General features: G+C 40.3%; 2 protein-coding genes across 2 annotated transcripts; one reads left to right on the top strand and one right to left on the bottom strand.

The window, feature by feature from the left end:
- The first annotated feature begins 4,075 nt into the window (after window positions 1-4,075).
- insb (preproinsulin b) lies at window positions 4,076-7,707 on the top strand. Its single transcript, XM_084718675.1, has 3 exons — window positions 4,076-4,176; window positions 6,369-6,580; window positions 7,264-7,707. Exons 2-3 carry the CDS (start codon window positions 6,388-6,390, stop codon window positions 7,407-7,409), a joined length of 339 nt encoding a protein of 112 aa, XP_084574801.1. The 5' UTR covers window positions 4,076-4,176; window positions 6,369-6,387; the 3' UTR covers window positions 7,410-7,707.
- A 60-nt stretch (window positions 7,708-7,767) lies between these two features.
- hmmr (hyaluronan-mediated motility receptor (RHAMM)) lies at window positions 7,768-18,890 on the bottom strand. The gene is made up of 20 exons (XM_084718676.1): window positions 18,734-18,890; window positions 18,356-18,454; window positions 18,185-18,261; window positions 17,984-18,061; window positions 17,469-17,657; window positions 16,282-16,368; window positions 16,034-16,145; window positions 15,833-15,898; window positions 15,159-15,232; window positions 14,991-15,061; window positions 14,542-14,909; window positions 14,297-14,445; window positions 13,971-14,206; window positions 11,403-11,519; window positions 11,095-11,295; window positions 10,306-11,010; window positions 10,137-10,209; window positions 9,009-9,185; window positions 8,727-8,889; window positions 7,768-8,228 (listed from the first exon to the last, which is right to left on the bottom strand). Exons 1-20 carry the CDS (start codon window positions 18,777-18,779, stop codon window positions 8,212-8,214), a joined length of 3,105 nt encoding a protein of 1,034 aa, XP_084574802.1. The 5' UTR covers window positions 18,780-18,890; the 3' UTR covers window positions 7,768-8,211.
- Window positions 18,891-20,489: the final 1,599 nt, after the last annotated feature.

Genomic DNA, 20,489 nt, shown 5'->3' with positions numbered 1-20,489 from the left:
TTCGCTGTAGATAATACACTGACAGTCGAAAAGTGCACAACTCCACATGAAATAATCCAAAATATCCCTTTAAATGGGTCTACAAAACCAGAGTTTTCTTGTCTGGGGTTGAGTCCCAGATTTCACAAAGAGCAAATAAAATATGACATAATATTTCATATATCAGGGATCTGTAAATCAGTAGAAAAACATCAAGCTACCCCGAAACCACTGATTGCAGTTTATTTATATAAATATGTCCAGTAATACTGTCCTACCTTTCTAGTCTCCTGTATATGCAATATTTTATACTGTGGGTGTTCTGTTACATGGCATTTCATTACAGCAGCACTCCTGTCCATGGAGTAGTACCTATCAATTATAAATATTAAAAGTGAAATTAAACCACAGAGACAAAGAGGTGATAGTACAGAGCTGTGCCACGTCCTCAGGGCCTGACAATTGAGTCATCATTTGATATAAAATTATACAGTGTGTCACCTCTCATCTAAATTTGGCCCACCCTCAGATAATGTAGGCACACTGAAATTAAAAAGAACAGCTGCTGCACATGACAAAAGATGAGTCAAAACCTGTGCAATAAAACAAGGCTTGAACAGAAGACAGAAGTTGCCAAATCACTTTTTATCCCAATAATTGGGACACATTTATTTTACATTTTGTGTCGCAATAGCTTTTTATGAGTCAGATTTTTCTTTTTTTTAAATACTTCCTTTCTTATTCATTCAACAAAACATATAATATTAAAATTCGAACAATAGGACGTCAGTTCTGGATATTGTATGTCTTGTGTGTAGAATTGTGTAGCTTTACATCAGGTTGTCAAACTTAATTTCATTTCATCAGCATTATGGTTGCCCTCAAAGAGAAGTTTATAAATGTTAGCCTATATAAAACTTGTTACCATATGACATAATTATTGCCCCTTCATTTGCTTACCCATCTTTCAACATTGCCTTTCCTTTGTGCCAGTTTTTCTTTTCTTGGACATTTTTCTAGGCTGCTACTATTAACGTTACAAGCTACTCACCTAGTGTCATTGCTGGAAACAGCTAACATTGAGACTCTTTAGCGTCTGTATTGTGCAAATTAAAGTCTTTGCAAACACTCGCAAGCCACATGAAATCAGGTGCTGAGCTGAATTTGGCCTGCGAGCCTTGAGTTTGACACATACTTAATGTCTATCTGCTTAAATTTTTGTTATCTGTGTTGTTTCTTCAGGATCTGTAAATTGTCCATATTTCTTGTATTCTTAAAATATGTGTTAGTTACTCCACTGGATATATTTCTTCTACTATATCCAGACACTTTATTTGTCTTTTCTATACCATTTACTAGTAATTGCTTTCTTAATGTGCACCTAAAAGTCCGTACCAAAGTCTTAACCAAGGTTAATTTTTTTTATTTTTTTGAGACACTGTTTACATTTGGTTTAGTTGGCTTTGGTTTCAAATCGTAAAGATCCAACTGGACTTAAAACTTTACATGTCATCATCGCCTACATCTCCTGCTGCATCTCCCTGTAGTTGACATTGATTGGTTTTTAGATAGGGGTGTGTCTGATGTCAGCATGTATACTTTTCAGCAGGTAACCTGACTTCAGTGGACATTTATGAAGAGAGATGAATAAAGAGATTAACATCAGTGTCACCAGAATATTATTATTATGGCACTACTATCAGCAGTACCAAAGTGAAACAACAACTGAAAAGAGTTTTTAACACTTGACTCTCTATAAAGTCATCAGACCAGATGTCAGTTAAACATCTGGTCTCCACCCATCCCCGTGTGCTCCAGAGGCTCATTTTGTTTTGTTATGTTTCTGTCTTCTGGGTCTCATGATATCCCGTCATAATTTCCTGTAATTGCTCTGACAGTCCGAACCGTCCAAAAAATGATTTCTCACTAGAAACAAACCGAACCATGGTTCAGTTCGACCCAGACCGAGACCACATCTTTTTGCCGGAGTGTGAACTGTGGGAGGTTTCGCATCTATAGTTCTGTGTTGGATCAAACAGAAAAATCCGAAAGTCCGGATCAAACGAGGTAGCTGTGAAAATGCCCTGACAAGCAGCCAGTAAAACCTTGGCCAAATGCTTATCTTCTTAAAGTACAGATGTACGTCTGCTGGCTCCTACGTCCTCTGCTGTACCTGATTACCAAGGTACAGCAGAGGAGAGCAGAGACAAAAGAAGAACTTTATTTGTGTTTCCCTCTTTGCACAAAGCTGCATTTATTTGGAGTAACCATATTTAATTGTGACAAAACATACTCATATATCCCCTATCAATATTATGGCCATACAACACTTAGTACTGCTTTAGATAGTCCTACAAGTGGACAATTACACTGTCAAATCAATTTACCATGTTAAATGTTGCATTTGTTGAAGCTGGTTCAGTGTGTCAGACTCACCTGTCACTCGCCCCTCAGATGAAACAGCCTGACTGCTCTTGCACACATACCTCGACTGACGAGATCTCTTTTGGTCTTCCTAGCCCAGGGTTCTCCAACCTGAGGCTCCAGAGCCACATGCGGCTCTTCAGCTCCTCTCCAGTGGCTCCCAGTGACTATGGAAAAAAATGATATGGAAATGAATAAGATATCTTTGAAATATTTTTCATATTTCATTGTTGTAGGTCTATGAAAAAGTTAAGACAGCTCAAAATTTCAAGCCAGCATACATAATGCATAATACATCAGTTATGAGCCCAAGTCAAATTCTTCAGTTGTGAAAAAAAGTTTTACCAACTACTGATCTTTTGTTGAAATGATTTACTTTTCTTCTTTAGATAAATTTGAATTTTAGAAACCCCAAAATGTTGTATTTCAAAAATTATTACGTACACAATTTAATTTTAAGGCAACACAGTAGTAAAAAATCAAGTTCACAGTTAACTGTGATTAAATTTTGAAAAACAATTTTTTTTTAGTTTCTCTAACTTGAACTTTTACTATAAATTTATCTAAGGAAGAACAGTAAATTATGTCAACTAAAGGTCAGCCAAAGGTTTGTAAAAGTTTCAGTTGGGCACAAAACTCAAAAAATCTAGTGCAGTATGTTGTGCACCAAATTTCAAAAAAGTGTTAATATTTCATCAAGTAAAATATCAAAGACTGTGTCTATGGCTCGGTGTCTTTTCCTCTAAATTGTGATGGTGGGTCGTCTTCTTGAGTCTCCATAAGATATGGCTGCCAAAAAAAACTTTCAGGGAAAAGAGACCATTTAGTAGTTGTGGCTCCAGACAGACTGACCGCCCCCCCACCCCCCTTTCTTTTTGGCCAAAAAGGGCTTTTTCGATCATAAAGGTTACAGACCCCTGTCCTAGCCCTAACATTGCTGGATATTTCATACCCAAGAGTCTCTTTCATAACATCATAAACCATATCCGGTTCTAACTTGATTTTTAGGCAGCTTCAAAATACACGTTTCTGGTCACCAGCTAAATGACACATCACATATTATCTGTATGTACTGATATAAAACTACATTTAAAAAGTACAGAAATGACATGACACACTAATGCCCAATGAACCCAGGAAAGTGCAAACCTAATATGAGCTTGAACATTTATTTTTTGTGGTTTCTTTAGACACTCCATTAATCTTAATAATTTCAATTTCTACTTAATGATATTTCAAGTTTTAAGTCAGAATTGTTTTTTTCTGATTTGTAAGGGAGGCTGAAAACAAATAAATCTGTTCTCACGAGTCATTATACGTGCACACAGCTCCACCTTAAACACTCCACTAGTGGTCACCGTCAACCCTGGAAGTCCTTTAATCTACACTCTGTGATCAGAACATGGCATATGGTGTTTGTCCGTCAGCATGTGAACTGTGCCAGTCAGGCCAGCGCACAGCAGGGGCTGCGTTGGGTATCTCTCTGGGTGACTGCCCTTCTCAACTTTATCTCACCTCTGCCGTTGGTCCACACTCCAGTTAAATGACTTAGTGCCACTCAAGAACAGATCAACATGCTTACAGGTCAGGGTGTTAATGAGAGGACCTTAGCGTTTTCCGCTGAGCCTGACAAAGGCCAGGTGGAGGTTGGGAGTTATAAAGGGGAAAGGTAGCCAAGTGGAGATGTTCTCTGTACCTGTATAGTCCTGAAGGCCCAGGTCCTTTTCATCTGTAACTACCACCTGCTCTGCTGCACTGAGGCCTCAAACACAGGTAAGCAAGTTTCTCTGTATTCCCTCAAGACTTCAACTTTTACAATTTATGTGTGTAATAACCACAGATGAAAGTAAAGAGTAGCATGAGCAGGATCTATAATTCAACTAATCTACTGTGCCAAGGAGGCTGGCACACAGCCAAGAGGGATAGAGGAGTGGCGGGCCAGATAGAGCGCTCTGCCAATGTTGTAATGCCTGGCACAGGTGCATTGTTAAAGACACTGTTAAAATGATTCATTTTCAATCCAATAATCTGCAGTACACTATAAGATGTCCACAAAAGGTCTATATAGTTTCTAAATGACTGCTAAATATGTTTTTCACCTTGAAAATGGAGCTGAACTTCCAACCCAGGAGAATATCCATCACAAATGGGATCTGACTAATAACACTAATAACAATTCTGTGATCTTGGACTGATCATTCCCACTCTGGAGCACTATAGCTGCTAAAGCTGGACAGCAAGTTGGGGACTGACCTTGAGGATACACTTGGCAGCATCCAAAATGGTGATTTTGGGACACAGACATTCTTTCTGGCTTGTAATAGATGGTGCTTTGATAAAATAAGGCTCACCTGGGGATAAAAGGAAAGCAAAAGGCATCAAAATGAAATCAATTTTCCATTTACTTCAATAGGAGCTGTGTAGAAATCACTTTAAACATAACCTTGGATGGCTGATCTCTAAGATGCTGTTTGTAAATGTTGAAATGTCCAACATCAAAAAGATAACACCATTTTTTGGGGGGAGTTGATTTTAACTTTTAAAGGAGCAGTGTGTAGGATTTAGTGGCATCCAGTGGTGAGCTTGCAGGTTGCAAACACCTTGTGTCACTCGCTCATTCCAAGTGTGCAGGAGAGCCTGCAGTGGCCGCAAAACTTGTGCAGAACACAAAAGGCTGTATCTAGAGCCAGCGTTTGGTTTGTCTGTTCTGGGCTACAGTAGAAACATGGAACTGCAACATGGCAGCCTGCATGGATCCTCTCACTCTGTATCTAAACGGCTTATTCTAAGGTAACGAAAACACTACAGTTCTCATTTTCAGGCAGTCCATCCAGAAAGTTGCCATGTTGCAATCAGAACAAATAATGCAAATTAAGACAATTCTGAACGACCTTACAATCTTGTCCAATCACTGTAACTTTTCTGAAGATTTGACCAATCTTCATAGCTTTCCACGAGTTCCACCAGTCATAGCCAAAAGAACACAAGGTTTGTCATTGTTATTGAGATTTATCACTGCTCTGTGCATTTATACTTTTTAATTTTGTGCTTGCTGTTTTGACTGAGTTTTAGCACCAAAAAGATATTGCTTCTTTGTGTGTTTTTGTAATTTTCACTTGCTCCTACAATTTCGTTGCAAAAAATGTCTAAAAACATTGCAATATGAATCACAATTTTTTTTAGAAATCTGGTGTAAAATCAAGCCTTTCAGGCCACAACAATCCCCCAGAAAACCCTCTGAAATCCTGGAGGGACTGTTTCAGGTGATTAAACACAACTGAAAACATTCTTATGAATATTACACATTCTTGCTCTAAATCCCTGCAAATCTTACATGTCAGACCTTTAAACTATCCAAGTCTTGCAGGAATTTAGTATCATTACCACATCACCCCCAGCTTGAAAACCAGCAGGGTTATCAAGATGCAATTTCTGCACTCATCACTTTTTTTAATCTTTGGCTTTACCTGCTTAGGCTCACACTAATTTGGAAGATTCAGAGATTTGAGTCAAATATCATCCAATGACTTTTTCTGCAGACCTCGTTTCACTGCGGCTTTTCATCCCGGTCTTTGATTTCCAATGAAAGAATGAATTGTTCAGTCTTCTGCTCACTTCAAAGCCCTTATTTTGAGTGGAGGTATTGCTGCGTGCCTTCAGTGTTGTCTCTTAACCACTAAACTCCCAAGGCATGAAGCTCTCTGTTAGAATTTCACAGAAACATCACAAAACATCTATATCGAAAGCTCTTAAAAGAAAGTGGTCCTGTAATGCCTGAGTGTCATCAAGAAAGGTCTGATCAAATTTGAACATCACTTCATCCTTTGGATTTCAAGCGTCTGGCCTTGAGGTATTAAGTATTGATGGGTGGATTCAGTCTTGTTTGTTGTCTTTGAAACCTAGCATAATAAAAGTTTGATCAGATGTGTACTATTTTATGTGTGAGCTTTTCTTTCTGTGCTCAGTCCAAGAGGTCTCCCTCCTATGGCCAGGATACCATGGGCCACGGTGTCCATGCTGTTACTGCTGGTACTCTACTCTCCGGGGGTGTCCTCGGCCCCCGCCCAGCACCTGTGTGGCTCCCACCTGGTGGACGCTCTCTACTTTGTATGCGGAGAGCGGGGCTTTTTCTACAGTCCGAACCGACCCCACAAACGGGACCTGGAGCATCTGCTCGGTAAGGCCGCGCTGACTCTGTGAGCAGTCTTAACTTCTTGTGTTTGACTTGTGTAAAGTAAGCTCTAATTGTGCCCTTGATGGAGGAGGTTCAGAAAGGAACAGCATGATATTGCCCAGAGACTCTAGGCTGGCTTTGTGTCTCTGCAGTCCCTGCCTGACATGTTCAAAGTTCAGATTCAGTCTAATGAGAATGCCAATTTGTATCCAAGCTGGAGGAAGAATGTTTAGACGCAACATGCTGGAAACTTCCCTGAACTGTGTATTTGTCCAACCCATCATTAGTGTGCAAAACTCGTCTCCGGCCTGTTTTGGTTTCATATTGTTGCTTTCAACATCTATGATGTGACAAATCCAATAACTGCAAATTTCGTGAAATCCCTGAATTCCTCATTACATTATTCCCAGGGCGCATTATTTGGATCTCCCACCTCAAACAACCTATTGATGTCTTGAAGTTAACTTTAGAGGTGAAAGCTATGATATGCCTCTGTTGGAGCTCCGTCATATCTGCTCCTGTAGTAGAGACTAACAAGACTAAATGGATTGGGGAGATCAGATTACCTAGCCATTAAGTCTCCATTAAAGTGTGAACGGTCTAAATGGTAGTTTGAGGAACTGGAGGTTTTGCACAGCAGCGGCAGGACTTAACACGAGGCTATGGAAACTTTCTCCACTTCAAAGGGTTCCTGTCTAAAAGATCGAGGCAGGAGCAGCGGCTGTGGAGGGCTCTGTCCGGCCGCGATGAGCCCAAGGTGAAGAGAGGCATCGTGGAGCAGTGCTGCCACAAGCCGTGCAGCATTTACCACCTGGAGGGCTACTGCGACTGACTCGTCACTCCACGACCAGCACCACTCATAGCTTGTAAAAAGTCAATTTCTGGCCCAATACTAGCTGGCTATGTCTTATCAACCGAAGGAAATAAAGCTTCATGACCCATAACCCAGGGCTCCTCTCTGCAAAGATGTGAATTTGTGTTCTTTGTAGCTTCTATATAGTGTGGATGAAACATGGGTTGTAATAGCTTTTTGCTCCGCTCCAACATGTGGCTGCAGTCTTAGAGTGCTCTCTACTGGCTGAGGACGGACATGGCCAAGATGGTCCAAGCAAAAAAAAAAAAAAAAAAAAAAAAAAAAAAAAAAAAAGAAGGCTTTGTACATATGGGGAGTCAATAAATCACAGCAAAACTTTTGTGTAAGAAGAGTATTAAAACCTGTCTTTATTTACAAAGAATTTATAAAGAGCAATCCTACATGAAACACTAAGAGATAGTTCTACAACCCTAAGAACTGCTAAAGAAGTTATAGATACAATTCAAAGACACATTTAACAGTAAAAAGCATCTCACATTTTTATGATGATTAAGGCTTTCGTTCTCTGGATTGCATGTAACATCTATTTCCTCATTATTTTCACACACTGTACACACAACCTTCTCAATATTTCTTTTTAAAATCAAAACAGCTCCATGTAACAATCTGAATACAAAAGGCTGTTAAACATTAGCACGTGGGAATACAATCGGCATTTTTAAGAAGCATAAAAAGGTTGATAAGTATTAAAAACTATAAACATAGAAATTAAATTTGGCAGCCAATTAGATGTCACTTCTCGTCTGGTAGTGGGGCTCCATTACACATAATGATTTCCTGACAAAGCAAACAGGACAAATTAGGCCTCCACACAAATATCTCAGCAATTGCACAAGTTGAAAATCAACAAATACCATTTAACTGTTCTCATTACATATAAAAAGATCTAACAACTGCTTACATGCAGCTGTGTATACTCTGATTATCGTTGGTGGTGGACTTGTTTGATCATGTGAGCACAGCCTCCATCTTTTATTCGTTAGAAATGTGGCCTTTTCTTTTGTGCATTCATCTTGAAAACTGTTGGATAGTCGGTCTCATTACAACACACACAGCTGACCGCGAAAAGGCAAGAGGCCCTGTGTCACAATCTGCAGTAAAAACCTAGTTGAGACACATATTCCAAATGCACTGTACACATGTCCAACAAAAGCTCCTAAAACCTGAATAAAACCAGCATATCCCACAAATTCAGAATATTGTTATAGTCTGAATAATGGTAGAAAATTAGTGTGCATGTAAAGACAGACAGTTAGAGGTCAGTTTAGTGCTCACCTTCTTTAAGAGGTTCAGTCGTTTCAGTTTGCCTGTTCTCTTTGTCGTGTTGGAAAGCTTTGCTTGGATCAAACCTGCGGCGAGGAGCACCAGGGAGCTTTGACTTGAGCTGCTCCAGATCACTCTTCTGCCGGTTCACCTGGGACCGAAGCTTAGATACCTCCTACATGCACACACAGAGCCACAGAAAAAAAAAAAAGATGAAGAACAGACCCATGAGTTCGAGATAAAAATGTGTGATGTGAGTTTTGAAAAGCAGACACAGCTGCTCTTGTGTATCACCTGTTTTAGGCTGATATTCTCATCTTTCAGCTTCATCACATGTTTGATCTTCTGCTTCTGGTTCTGGTGGCCCAACAGGCGAGCGTAGGCATCGGCCAACTTGTTTAACTCCTCCTGGTTTGCTCCGTTTTCATTGAGTAGTGCATTTCGCTCCGCTGCGAACGCATTGAGCTGTTCCTGTGGGCACAAACATCAACATTGAGAGGGTTTTAACTCTCTTTAACTCTAATCCATTTATTTTAACCCAAACCTGCAGGAGATAATTGTTTTGGCCACTTAAAGGCGGCACAACAAGCTGTAAATACTGACAAAGCGTATTATGACCTCTGTATAGCAAACATGTCAGCAAGTAATTGCCTATTTACACATCCAGCGGACACGGAGCAACAACTTTAAGTTGCAGTTGCTGGGAAATACATCTCTTCAGCTCCTGGAGGGAAAAATCCAGCTCATCATTATGTTCACTAGCTAGCCGCTAACAGGTAACAGACAGTGGTTTTATTAGAGCTTTTATCTTTGGTGAAAACAGCTGTGGTCTGTGGCTGTAAACAAGATTGGGAAGGGAGAGACTGGATTGTAACAGTGAAGTTGCAGCCTATTAAAAAAAAACTAAACAGTGAGCTGAAAGACACTGAAATGCTTCTAGTATTACTGTTTTTCTTTAGGGAGTCTGGTTGCTGTGCAGAGAGCAACGTTTGGCTCACATAATGGTGACTTCCTGTTGGAAAAGGCTGTCTGACGGTGATGTACAGCAGAGCAGTAGCATACGCTTTTTGGGTGAACCTTTTCTTATAAATTATGTTTTGCTGATGCTGCGCATCCACAGCAGTTCATTTCTCAGCTTCCGTACTGGTGCTTCTCTGTGCTACAACAAACTCAGGGCGTGCTGACCTCCATCCTCTGCAGTCAATACCCTGTCTATCGATAAATACCCCAGACAACCCCGCTTCAAATAATCCACGCTATTGTGGAAGCGGAGCTGCAGAGTCGGTTGATAATTATCTCTGGTTGCATCACTAGAAGCAACACCTTTCTTTTTTCCTGCTGTTAATATTAAAATATTGATCAGTGCAGTTTTAATGAAAGATGATCTAGGCTTCTATCTTAAATGAGGTGGAAAAGACTCACCTGGAAGGGTCTGACTTTCACAAACAGCTCCTCATATTGTTTCCTCCAGTTTTCTGTTTCTGAACTTTGGGAGCTTAGAAAAAGGGAAAGAGTTGAAATGTGCAAATTGTAAAACAATACAAACCAACTCTAAATTGGACAAACACACAAAAAAAACCATCCTGCACACCTTTGCTCCTGTGCTTCAGTTATTTGTCTTTGAAGTTGCTGCCGCTGCTCCTCCATCTCCCACTGCAGCGTAACCTTTTCCTGACTCAGTACGTCTACCTGCTCCTGCAGAGCTCGTCTGTCTTGCCGTTCTTCCTGCAAATCGCGCTGCATGGCCTGCGTCTTCTCCTCCATGAGGTCTAATTGGGTGTGGAAGCTCAACGCCCCGTGCTGAACCTCATCCAAGCGAGACTGAAGCTGATTTCTGTCCCGCTCCGTCGTGTTTAGCTGGTTTTCTTTGAGTTCTATTTGAGACAGAAGGCTCCCGTTTTTCTCGGCTGCCCTCTCAAGCTCGGCCTGTAGTCTGAGCACCTCTGACCTGACCTGCTGGTGGTCTTTCCTTTCAACCTCCAATGCTTCCCTTTCTTCCCGAAGGGCTGTCTGAATTTTAACCCTCTGTTCTCTTTCTTGTTGGAGCTTTTCCACTATTTCCTCTTTTTCCTGGCTGACCCCCTCGAGCAGTTTCTGGGCTTTTTCCTTCTCATTTTGGAGCTGAGTTACACTCTGACCTCTCTGTTCCTCCAGGTGCCCCAGCGCCTCTTCCCTCTCCTTTGTCTGCAGCTGTAGCTCCTGCTGTAGCTGACTGATCAGGGCGGCGTGGCTCGCCTCCATGGCCTTCATCTCCTCATCTTTTTGTACGAGGCGAGTCTGCACCTCCAGCAACATTCTGTCAAGTCAAGGAAAAAGAGAATATAAAAAGGCGGAAAGTGACAGTTATTTCAAAACAGACAGAGTGAATTTGAAAGCATGCCTTGAATTCTCCTCCCTGGCTTTTGCTTCCGCTAACTGTCTCTCCTGGTGCTCCTCTAACCCCTCCTTCACTCTGTTGATCTCCTCCTCTTTCTGTTGCACCACTTTGTCCATCTCCTCCTTCATCTGCTGGGTCACTCTCTCCACCTCCGCTTCCAGTGTTTTCTGCCTCGCCTCTGCTGCCTTCAGAGCCTCTTTGGTGCTGAAAAGTAAGACAAGGAGTCTGTGAACCTTACGCTAAACGCCAACACGAATCAAACTGACACTCCACTCCGATACTTCAAGAAATGGTGACAGTCGAGCACTCACCTTTCCAGCTCTGTGACAATGTCTGCCATCTTGCTCAGTGACTTCGTATGTGCCTCTTTGAGTTCTCTCGTGGCTGCCAAATGCTCCTCTTTTAAAGCTGCCACATCACTGCTCTTCCTAAAAATCACAAGCACAAAGTCTTGATGTGTTAAAAGCAGGTTGACATTACTCCCCTGAAACACAGAACTGATACAAGCATTATTACAAGATCATTATTTTACATCTTTTTTTAAACTTTTTTTTGGTTTAGACTCTACAAAATTAAAAAGACTTGATCCTCGACTTGAGCCTTTTGACTTGAATATATTCAATACATTTCCCTTAAGCCCAAAGAACAAAAAGATTCGATTCATTTTCCTTCATTTTCTGAATCAACTGATATTAACGCTATCCATCCTCATCAAGTCAACACTAGGACTGAACACTTAATGGAAATTTTATCAAAACCACAATATGACCTACTGCAGATTTGAATTTGTAGGAGGCACAATATTTGTTAATGTCGAAATATGTGTCAAATTAGTCTAATTAATTTTCAAGATCAACTTTGTCTGAACCAATCCAACAGCATCCAATCAAGTTGCAGGAACTTTAGAACTAACATCATGTTACTGAGCTAAGTTGGATTAAATAATCAATCAAATATATCGAAGGTAATTTTGTTCATGTACAAAAACCATGGGCTGGTCAATAGAAAAACAACTGCATGCAAAACGTGCAGGTCAAAAATTCAAACTTTCAACTTCATCCAAAATTTAAGTTGCACAAAAAACTGTCAAGGCTCTATTTTTAAAATGGCATTACAATTTTGCTAATGCTAAACATTATCTGGTTCCTAGAGCCTCTGTTATGACAATTTGCTGTTTTGCTGGCTGGACAAAACTAGAGAAACTAGAGATTTGAAGGAGTCATTGTGAACTTTACAGCATTTCAGAGACTTAACAAGCAATCAGATATTTCAGAAAATGAATGACAGTGATTCCACAATGGAAAATATTTTAGCTGGAGCTCTAGCACATGAAAGATCGACATGCCTGCTATATTTTCTCTGCACTATTTTACCCTCTGACTCTCAACTGTCTAATAAAAAAAGAAGTCCCAACATGTTCCCCTCCAAGTGCCCTGGTTCCCCTCAGATTCCAAAGATGGGGTAGTGAGGTGACTTGCGAACTTGAAATTGACCAAAAACAGAAATAGACAGTGACCCGCCGTCAGTGTCAAACCTGTGATGTGCTGGAAACCTGTCAATTATTTTCTCTTCTTTATGCTCGGTGTTTGCTGGGACATGCTCCCAGCTGCTTGTGACTCTAAATAGTAACACACCGAGAGAGAAAATCCAAAAGTTTTTAAAAAGTGTTGCTTTGAAAGTGTAGAGAGCAGGATGTATTTAATGGACCAGAGTGTTGAATCCAATGGCATCTATGGCAGCGGTGAGCATGCAGATTGCAAACAGCTCACCTCACCCTCCCCTCCAAGTGTGTAGGAGAAACTACAGTCACTGCAAAAAAACCTTCTCTAGAGCCACTGTACTGGCTCTGGCAGTGAAACATGATGGCCTCTATGGAGGAGGACCTGCGCCCTCTGTAGATATAAATGTCTCATTCTATTCAGGTAACGAAAACACAACAACGATTTTTCATGCAATTACACACTACTGAAAATATGAATATTATGTTTAATTCCTGACATACTCTGACATTAATTCTTTGTAAATGTTACACAGTGGACCATTAGTGCAAGTATGGCTTTCAAACCATCTTAAAGGGACAGTTCACCCCAAAATCAAAATTACATATTTTCCCTCTATGGCAGACACCTCTACTGCCAATATCTCCAAAACTCTGTACCTCACACGAAAACAATCTGAATGGATGATTAGAACTAGAGCTAAGGGGCTTTCATTTTGGGGTAAACAGTCCCTCTAAAGCTCAAACAGCATCTGGAAAGCTTTCATTTCATGACACATTTCTGAGTGAAACAGGAAAGGAATAGCAATGGGGGGAATTTGATTAGAATTTTGGAAAGTGGGAAAAGTGGACGTACCGTGCAGTTGCTAGTTAGCTAACTAATGAATCTGAGCTCTGTGCTGCTGAAAGTCAAAGACCGATTGATGGATGGATGTCATGAAATTAGGGCTGAAGCATATGCAAAATAAAAAATATCATGTTGAGATTATTTTGCCATATACTGCAATATGGATATTTTAGTGGGAATTTTATTTTAACTGAAAAAAATATTTAAAAAGATGTGATTTGTGCTGGGGTCTGTAGAGAAGAGGATTTGTAGGCAGGAGCTTCTGTAGCACCACAATGCTTCACATGATTTGTTGAAATTGGCAGATTTCCTACGAAAGCACACGTCATCTTTTGTTCTACAGGAACAAAACATGATTGGATTTTTATATACAAATACAATAAAGTGGATTTTTTTTTGGCCTATATTGTTAAACAGATGCAATATATGGCTATGGATATGCTCTTAAAGAGCTAAAAAGGCATTTTTGATTTCATCTCAACTTTAATGCTTTTTCTGTCAATACTTCTGGTTGTTTGGGATTTGGATGCTCACTTGTCCAGCAGCGCCTTGGTATCACTCAGCTCTCCCTCCAGCTTGTTGTTTTCCTCCTGCAGCCTCTGGAGGGCCTCCTGACTCCTCTCCGCCGCCTCCTGCCTCGTCTTGTCTTGATCCTCCAGGAGAGCGAGCTCTCCCAGCACATCCTCCATCTCCTCCTTTAGCTGTCTCATCTTCTCGTCGGACTCCTCCCGCTCCTGCTCCACCAGCACAGACAGGGAATCCACGAGCGCCTGTGGAAAAGAGTCAGTTATGGCTTTGGGTGATTCTGCGCCAAATCTAAAAAGAGTGTGCTTTGTCAGAAAAAAAAAAGTTGGTATAACCTTTTCTCTCGTCAGTTCCTCAGTAAGAGCGGCGTGTTCTTGCTCGAGCTGAGTCTGTCTTTGTTTCTCATCTCTTTTAGCGTCCTTCAGCGAGACGAGCTCTGCTTTCAACTCCTCCACTCTCCTCAGCCCCTCCTCCTGAGTTCTACCTGAAAATACATACAAAAACAATACATGAATCACATATCCGTCAATTTATTTTTGCTATTTAAATTAACACTGTAACAGGCTCTCGGTGAACTCACTCCTCTCTTCCTCAGCGAACTGATATCTCTGTTCCAGATGTGCCACTCTCTCGTCCAGCTCCTTCTCCGTCCGTCTGAGCACCTCCCTCAGTCTTGCCAGCTCCGCCTCCTGCTGTCGAATTGTTGCGTGAGAGCCTTGAACTTCTTGGCTGGCCGAGTTCATTTGCTCCTCCATGTTGCTCGCTGACTTTTGTGATGACTTAAGCTCCAGCTCTTTGTTCTGCAACCTCTTTTCCACCTCCATTAGATCATCCTTTGATGCCTGCAGCTCCTGCTGGTATTTCTGCGCCTCTTCCTCTTTTTGCCTCAGCATGTCTTGAGTGCTTTCGAGCTCGGTAGTGCGCTGTTCTAGTTCAGTCTCTAGTCTCCTGTGGAAAAGCGACAAATGAGTGTCATGATATTCAGTCGAGATCTAACTAGTTTGAAGGAACCATTGTGAATTTTCTTACTTTGCTTTCTCCTCCCGAGAACCAGCAGCAGCGTTCTCTTGCGTCTTCTCTTGGAGCTTCAAGCGAAGATCCTAAAAAAAACACGAACAGGTCAAGCATGTCTTTCACAAAGTATTACTAGTAGATGTCCATATGAGTCGGATTTGTTTTTATGGGCTTAGTTTATACCTGGATCTCATCGTTAGCTGTGTCCAGGTATCCCTGCACGACTCGGATCTCTTCCCTCAGCTCCCGGATCACAGCTGGAAAATAACACATAATAATTAAAGCTGGTAGCATAAGGAAGGAAACTCACAAACGTACAAACACCATTACCTGTGTTTATTTGTACATCAAGAGCAATTATACAGACATACATGCATCTTAAAGAGATCGTTCAGTGGATTATTTTACGTGGGGTTGTATGAGGTATAACAGTCAGATCACAGCAGTGGGAGACCTGGGAGTTCTTTAAGGTTAGAAACTGTTGATTCGAAGAAAGTGATATTTGGCTTATATAACGGTGGTTTCCCACCAGAAAAGGCTGTCTGGCAGCAAAGTAAAGCTGTGAAATACTCTAAATTTAGCATTGCTGACCCTGTCCACAGCAGTTCATGCACTGACTCTGTGCTGGTGCCCCTCCCTGCTTCTACAAACTAGAGGCGTGTTGACTGCCATCTACTGTACTTAATACACCGACTATGGATAAGTACCTCATACAGCCCCACTTCAAATAATCCAAACTATCCCTCTGAAGTGCAAAAGACAGGCTGAGAAAACTGGCAAATAGCCCAGACATTATATTATCTGGAAGGTATGAGTAAACATGACTGAACGCATTTCAAGGAAAAAGCAGAACTCACCTTGCAGTCTTGCATTCTCATTCTCCAGCTCTTCATTCAGAGTTTTAGTCACTTTATGAAGGTCCTCTGTAAACAGTAAAAAAAAAAAAAAAAAGAAAGAAAGAAACACACAACAGCCCTGGTTACCTCATTGTTGCTGTTCATTCACTTTTATTGCTCTATACAACTGAGCCTATTCTCTCTGTGACTGTTAAATCTTACCCAAGTCTTTATTCTTGTCTTTTAGAGCTGTGACAGTAGCCTTGGCAGCTTGGAGATCAGCTTCCAGCACCTTTAGTGTGCCGTCAGTGTTAATCTGCAGGACCGTTAACTCCTGGACACACATACACATTAGCATCAACATCCACTGTGGCTGAGCAGCTGTGTTCATAAATTCTTAGTTGTGATTAAATGAATGAGTTTTACTAAATAATAAAGGAAGCACAGTTGTATATGAACACAAGTCTTACCTTGTTTTTAGCATCCAAAGTGTTCCTGGCCTCCATCAACTCCATTGTGAGAGAATTGATTCTTTTTTTTGTAGTGTCAGCTGAAACCTAAAAAGTATGTGTACTCAGTCACACTTTTCAAAGGTTGGCAGGGGTGTCACAATTCAATTTGACTTTCTGTGTTAAGGTCATGATTCGATTCAATTCAAACATAACAAGTCTCGAATTGTAAAGATCAACAGGCCATTGATTTTATGCCCTGAGAACTGTAATTTAAAGGGGTAGTTCACCCAAAAAAATGAAAATTCAGTCAATATCTACTCACCCTCTTACTGATTGAAGTTTAGTTTTTTAGTCCACAAAACTCTGCTGGAGTTTCACAGGAAAAAAAGCGTTGCAGAATCTCACAAACAATGGAAGTGAATGATGTTTTCAAACATAAGAAACAACTGGAAAGAAACTATACACTGCTTCCATACTGCTCACCTAATGAAATCCAAGTCTCCTAAAGCCCCAACATGCCTTTTGCACACAGTCGTACCACACACACCCAGTTCAGACGGTGTGTTTGTGCATGTAGCTCCAAGCTAAGGATCTACAGTGAAGATTCAGGCTAAAAACATGGTGTAAATGACACCTTTTGGTCAACTTGGCATGTTGAGGTTTTAGGAGATTTGGATTATGCAAGACGAGCAGTGTGGAGACGTTTTATGTTTTCATTCTTTTTTGTTTTTCCTGTTTGAAAACTGGTCACCATTCACTTCCGCTGTCTGGGAGATTCTGCAGCAGTTTTCCTGTGAAACTCCAGCAGTGTTTTGTGGACTACAAAACTAAAACTGACCTTCAATCAGCATGAGGGTGAGTAGATAATAACTGAATTTTCATTTTTTGGTGAACTATTCCTTTAAATTTTAAAATTCTTCTTTAAAAGGGATGGCCTATATGGTATTAATTCAGATATAACAAGTGGCAAGCTACTCTGTTGTTTTTGAAGTGTATTTTTTTTTCAGTCACACACCAGATGCCACAAGGAGGTGGGTGTGGAGAGAAAAGGAAACCTGGTAAAATCTCCAATTCTGCCTTTAATTTTGTTTGAAAATTAAAGCTCTTCTCGATTGATTTTCCATCTAAGACACATTTCATCCAGGCGTAATCAAGACAGAATTTCTAAATACTCTTAAAGCCTGAATATAAACATAAAAGAGAACCTTGTTTTTTAGGAACTCATTGATTTTCTTGAGCTCAGCCCGCTGCCTTTCAAGGGTGGTAACATTGGCAGTGAGACCCGTCTTCTCCCTGACTGCAGCCAGCAGCTTGGCCTCCACCTTCTTCAGCTCCTCCTCCAAGGCAAGCAGGCGACGGTCCTGCTCCCCTCGCTCCTGAACCAGGGACCTTATCTGGAAGGACACAAAGCTAAGGTTAGGACATTGACATCCCCAGTGATGGGAATCAGAGCTGAACGAGATATGATTTGCAGTACTAAAGAGATTTTTTACATTAATCTCATTTTCAGTGAAAAAATTTTTTTTATCACCTCCTGTGATTTGAAAATCTGAGTAGGCCATATTGCAATTTTGATCAGTTATTCAGCCCAAATCAGAATAATGACAACATGCACATCTATTGACTCCCCAGTTGCTCAGAAGGTACTAAAGGACCAAGCACTGATTACAGACAACTATCAATAAACCTATAGCACAAATGTTCCTTTGATAAGGTGTACCTCTTTCTCCAAGAGTTTCTGCTGCTTCTTTTCCAAGGTCATCCCATTCCTCTCTTTCTTTACACTTGACCCTTCAACCTAGGTTTTCACAAGACAAAAGGGGGTTAGTTTTATGTCAGGAGCAGCTGTGGAACTTGCAGATCTGTTAGCGAGGAGTGGCGGATTAACATCAGCTACATGCTGAAATTAAAGAAGACTTACAAGACCATCAACAGACATAGTCCTACGGACAGGCGACACTAGGACGCTTCTGGTGGGCGATGGTGGAGGCAGAGCGCCTGGAGAGAGATAATGATGAAAACGTTATGTTTTATATAGCTGTGTTTATTAGATTTCTTTCCTTGTTGCATTGTGCTTCTCACATTTACCCACCTGCTTTAACAGGTCTGAACCGATCAGACTTGTCGAAAGAAGCAGCGCCCTTCAGATCCCCTGGTTTAATCTCATAGGTCCCCGGTGGAGGGGCACAACCTTCGGCACAATAGCACAAGGTTACCCACGGTATTGATGCTACTTCTTTGTTAAGATGTCTAAATACATTAACCCACCTTAACTTTATACTGGTATATGCTAATTGATGAAATCCCAACAGAAGATCGTACTGCTAAAGTTTAACTTGTTAACGTTTGCTAAGAAAATAACGCTAACGTTACCTAGCTACATATGTCAGCTAACGTAAGCTACTTACCGTTGAATAACTTGTGTGGTGCTACTTCTGCTACTAGCTAGTATCGTTTGGATGTTACTTACCTTTGTGCTCGTTGAACCTTTTCAACGGGGCTCTTGAAAAAGACATTTTTAATCCAGTGTACGTGTCTAATTTGGAATTTTCAACCGTATCGATGAGGCAGCAGAGCAGCTCCCGACGGTGACAGACACACAACAACAAACGCTTCAGCGCTGAAATTTCAAAATAACGTCATGCGTGCGTTTACGTAGGCGTAGCCAATAGGCATCCAGTCTAGGGCGACGTCACGACAACATTCACGTAACCGCCTTCTAAACGGGCGTCTGTAGAAGGGAAACCCAGACCAGCGAAAACTCTCGCGAGAGGGATCATTTAGTCTTAAATGATTTTTGTCCAACCATAGCAAACTGTTTTCTGAACATAAACCTACTCATATTTTAATCACGGCGTGTCACACTATAAAACATAATCATTTTACACAAGGTGCACAATGAAGAAGCAACGCACAATACAAATCTCGCGAGAGTTTCTCAAATCCTTCTAAACTTGACCCTTCTGAAGAACAACAGGTTTAAATGTGTTTAAATTCCAGCAGTTAAGTATTCTAAATTATTTGTAGTAGTTATACTATCCATCTAGTAATATGTTTTATCATATGTCAAATTTTAATTATGAAGAATTATTGAAAACAGCCTGTTTGTGTTGGAATGTATAGAAAAAATAGGAGAGGAAACAAAAAAATGTATGCAGAGCTGTTTGGTCACATAGTTTTCATATTTCAAGTTATATTCTACTTACTGACTTCAGAAATGTGTGACAAGCTACCAACACATTTTATATTTTTTGGTTCAATTATGTTTAGTGATACATTACAATTCAAATGTTTAAAACATGTTCTACACTGCTGATGTCAATTTGAGAAAAATAATAAATCATTTCTTTATTTATTGGTCTAAATTTTGTCAGATCTTTAAAAAAAAATTAAGTCTGCCTTAAAAAAAACAACAGGTGCCATATATGTGTAATCAAAAATTGTAACTTTTCTTAAATTCTCCTCAACAAATATATCCAGCGATTTAAGTCGCATGCATGTAAGGGAAAGGGCCCAGGAGAACCTGAAAAAGCTTCAAGTCTGTCTACAAATTTAACAGAGAAGCACTTAAAGATAGAACCCGCTGAAAACCAACACCGTGAACACAGCTTCATTTTTTCAGTTAAACATTTTTTATTTCATGGAAATACAACATAATTTCAAATCCTTTGCAGGACCATTGTTGTACATTTTATATTCTTTTTCTCCATTTTTTTGTACTTCAAAACATGGTCACTTGTACAACAATATCATAAACAAAGCCTCATGTCACAAATGGAGCCATTGATGACAATAAATTACACTTGCCATGCTAAGGTTTTGAGATGATACATTGGTACCTTCATTTTTACTAGATTAACCTTTAAATGAACAATACGTCAGAGTTGAATAAATATGATAAAAAGACACTGGAGTTACAAAAGAAACTTTGTTCGTTCAAAACGGAGCAGAAAAAGATCACAGGGCTGTTTGGGGAGGGTTATGTCTTAATAATTCATTTGTTCTCATTCATATGAAAAAAATAGGGACAAATTTTGCATATTTTGATAACACTGCTAAATCTAAAGCAAAAGTCCAACAATAGTAAATACTGACTATATTTAGGAAACTGCCCTTTAATTATAACTGACATATTAGTTATGATTTTTTTTCCTGTATGTGCAGAGTATTTCATAGGTCTGCTCGACCAACATCATCCATTCACACTCAAACTGGTTAATCTAGTA

Source organism: Lutjanus erythropterus, chromosome 5 (assembly GCF_056507025.1).
Source record: "Lutjanus erythropterus isolate fLutEry1 chromosome 5, fLutEry1.hap2, whole genome shotgun sequence".
Lineage (NCBI taxonomy): Eukaryota > Metazoa > Chordata > Actinopteri > Lutjaniformes > Lutjanidae > Lutjanus > Lutjanus erythropterus.
Note: the sequence above shows the minus strand (reverse complement) of the source record. Positions and strands in the feature narration are given on the sequence as shown.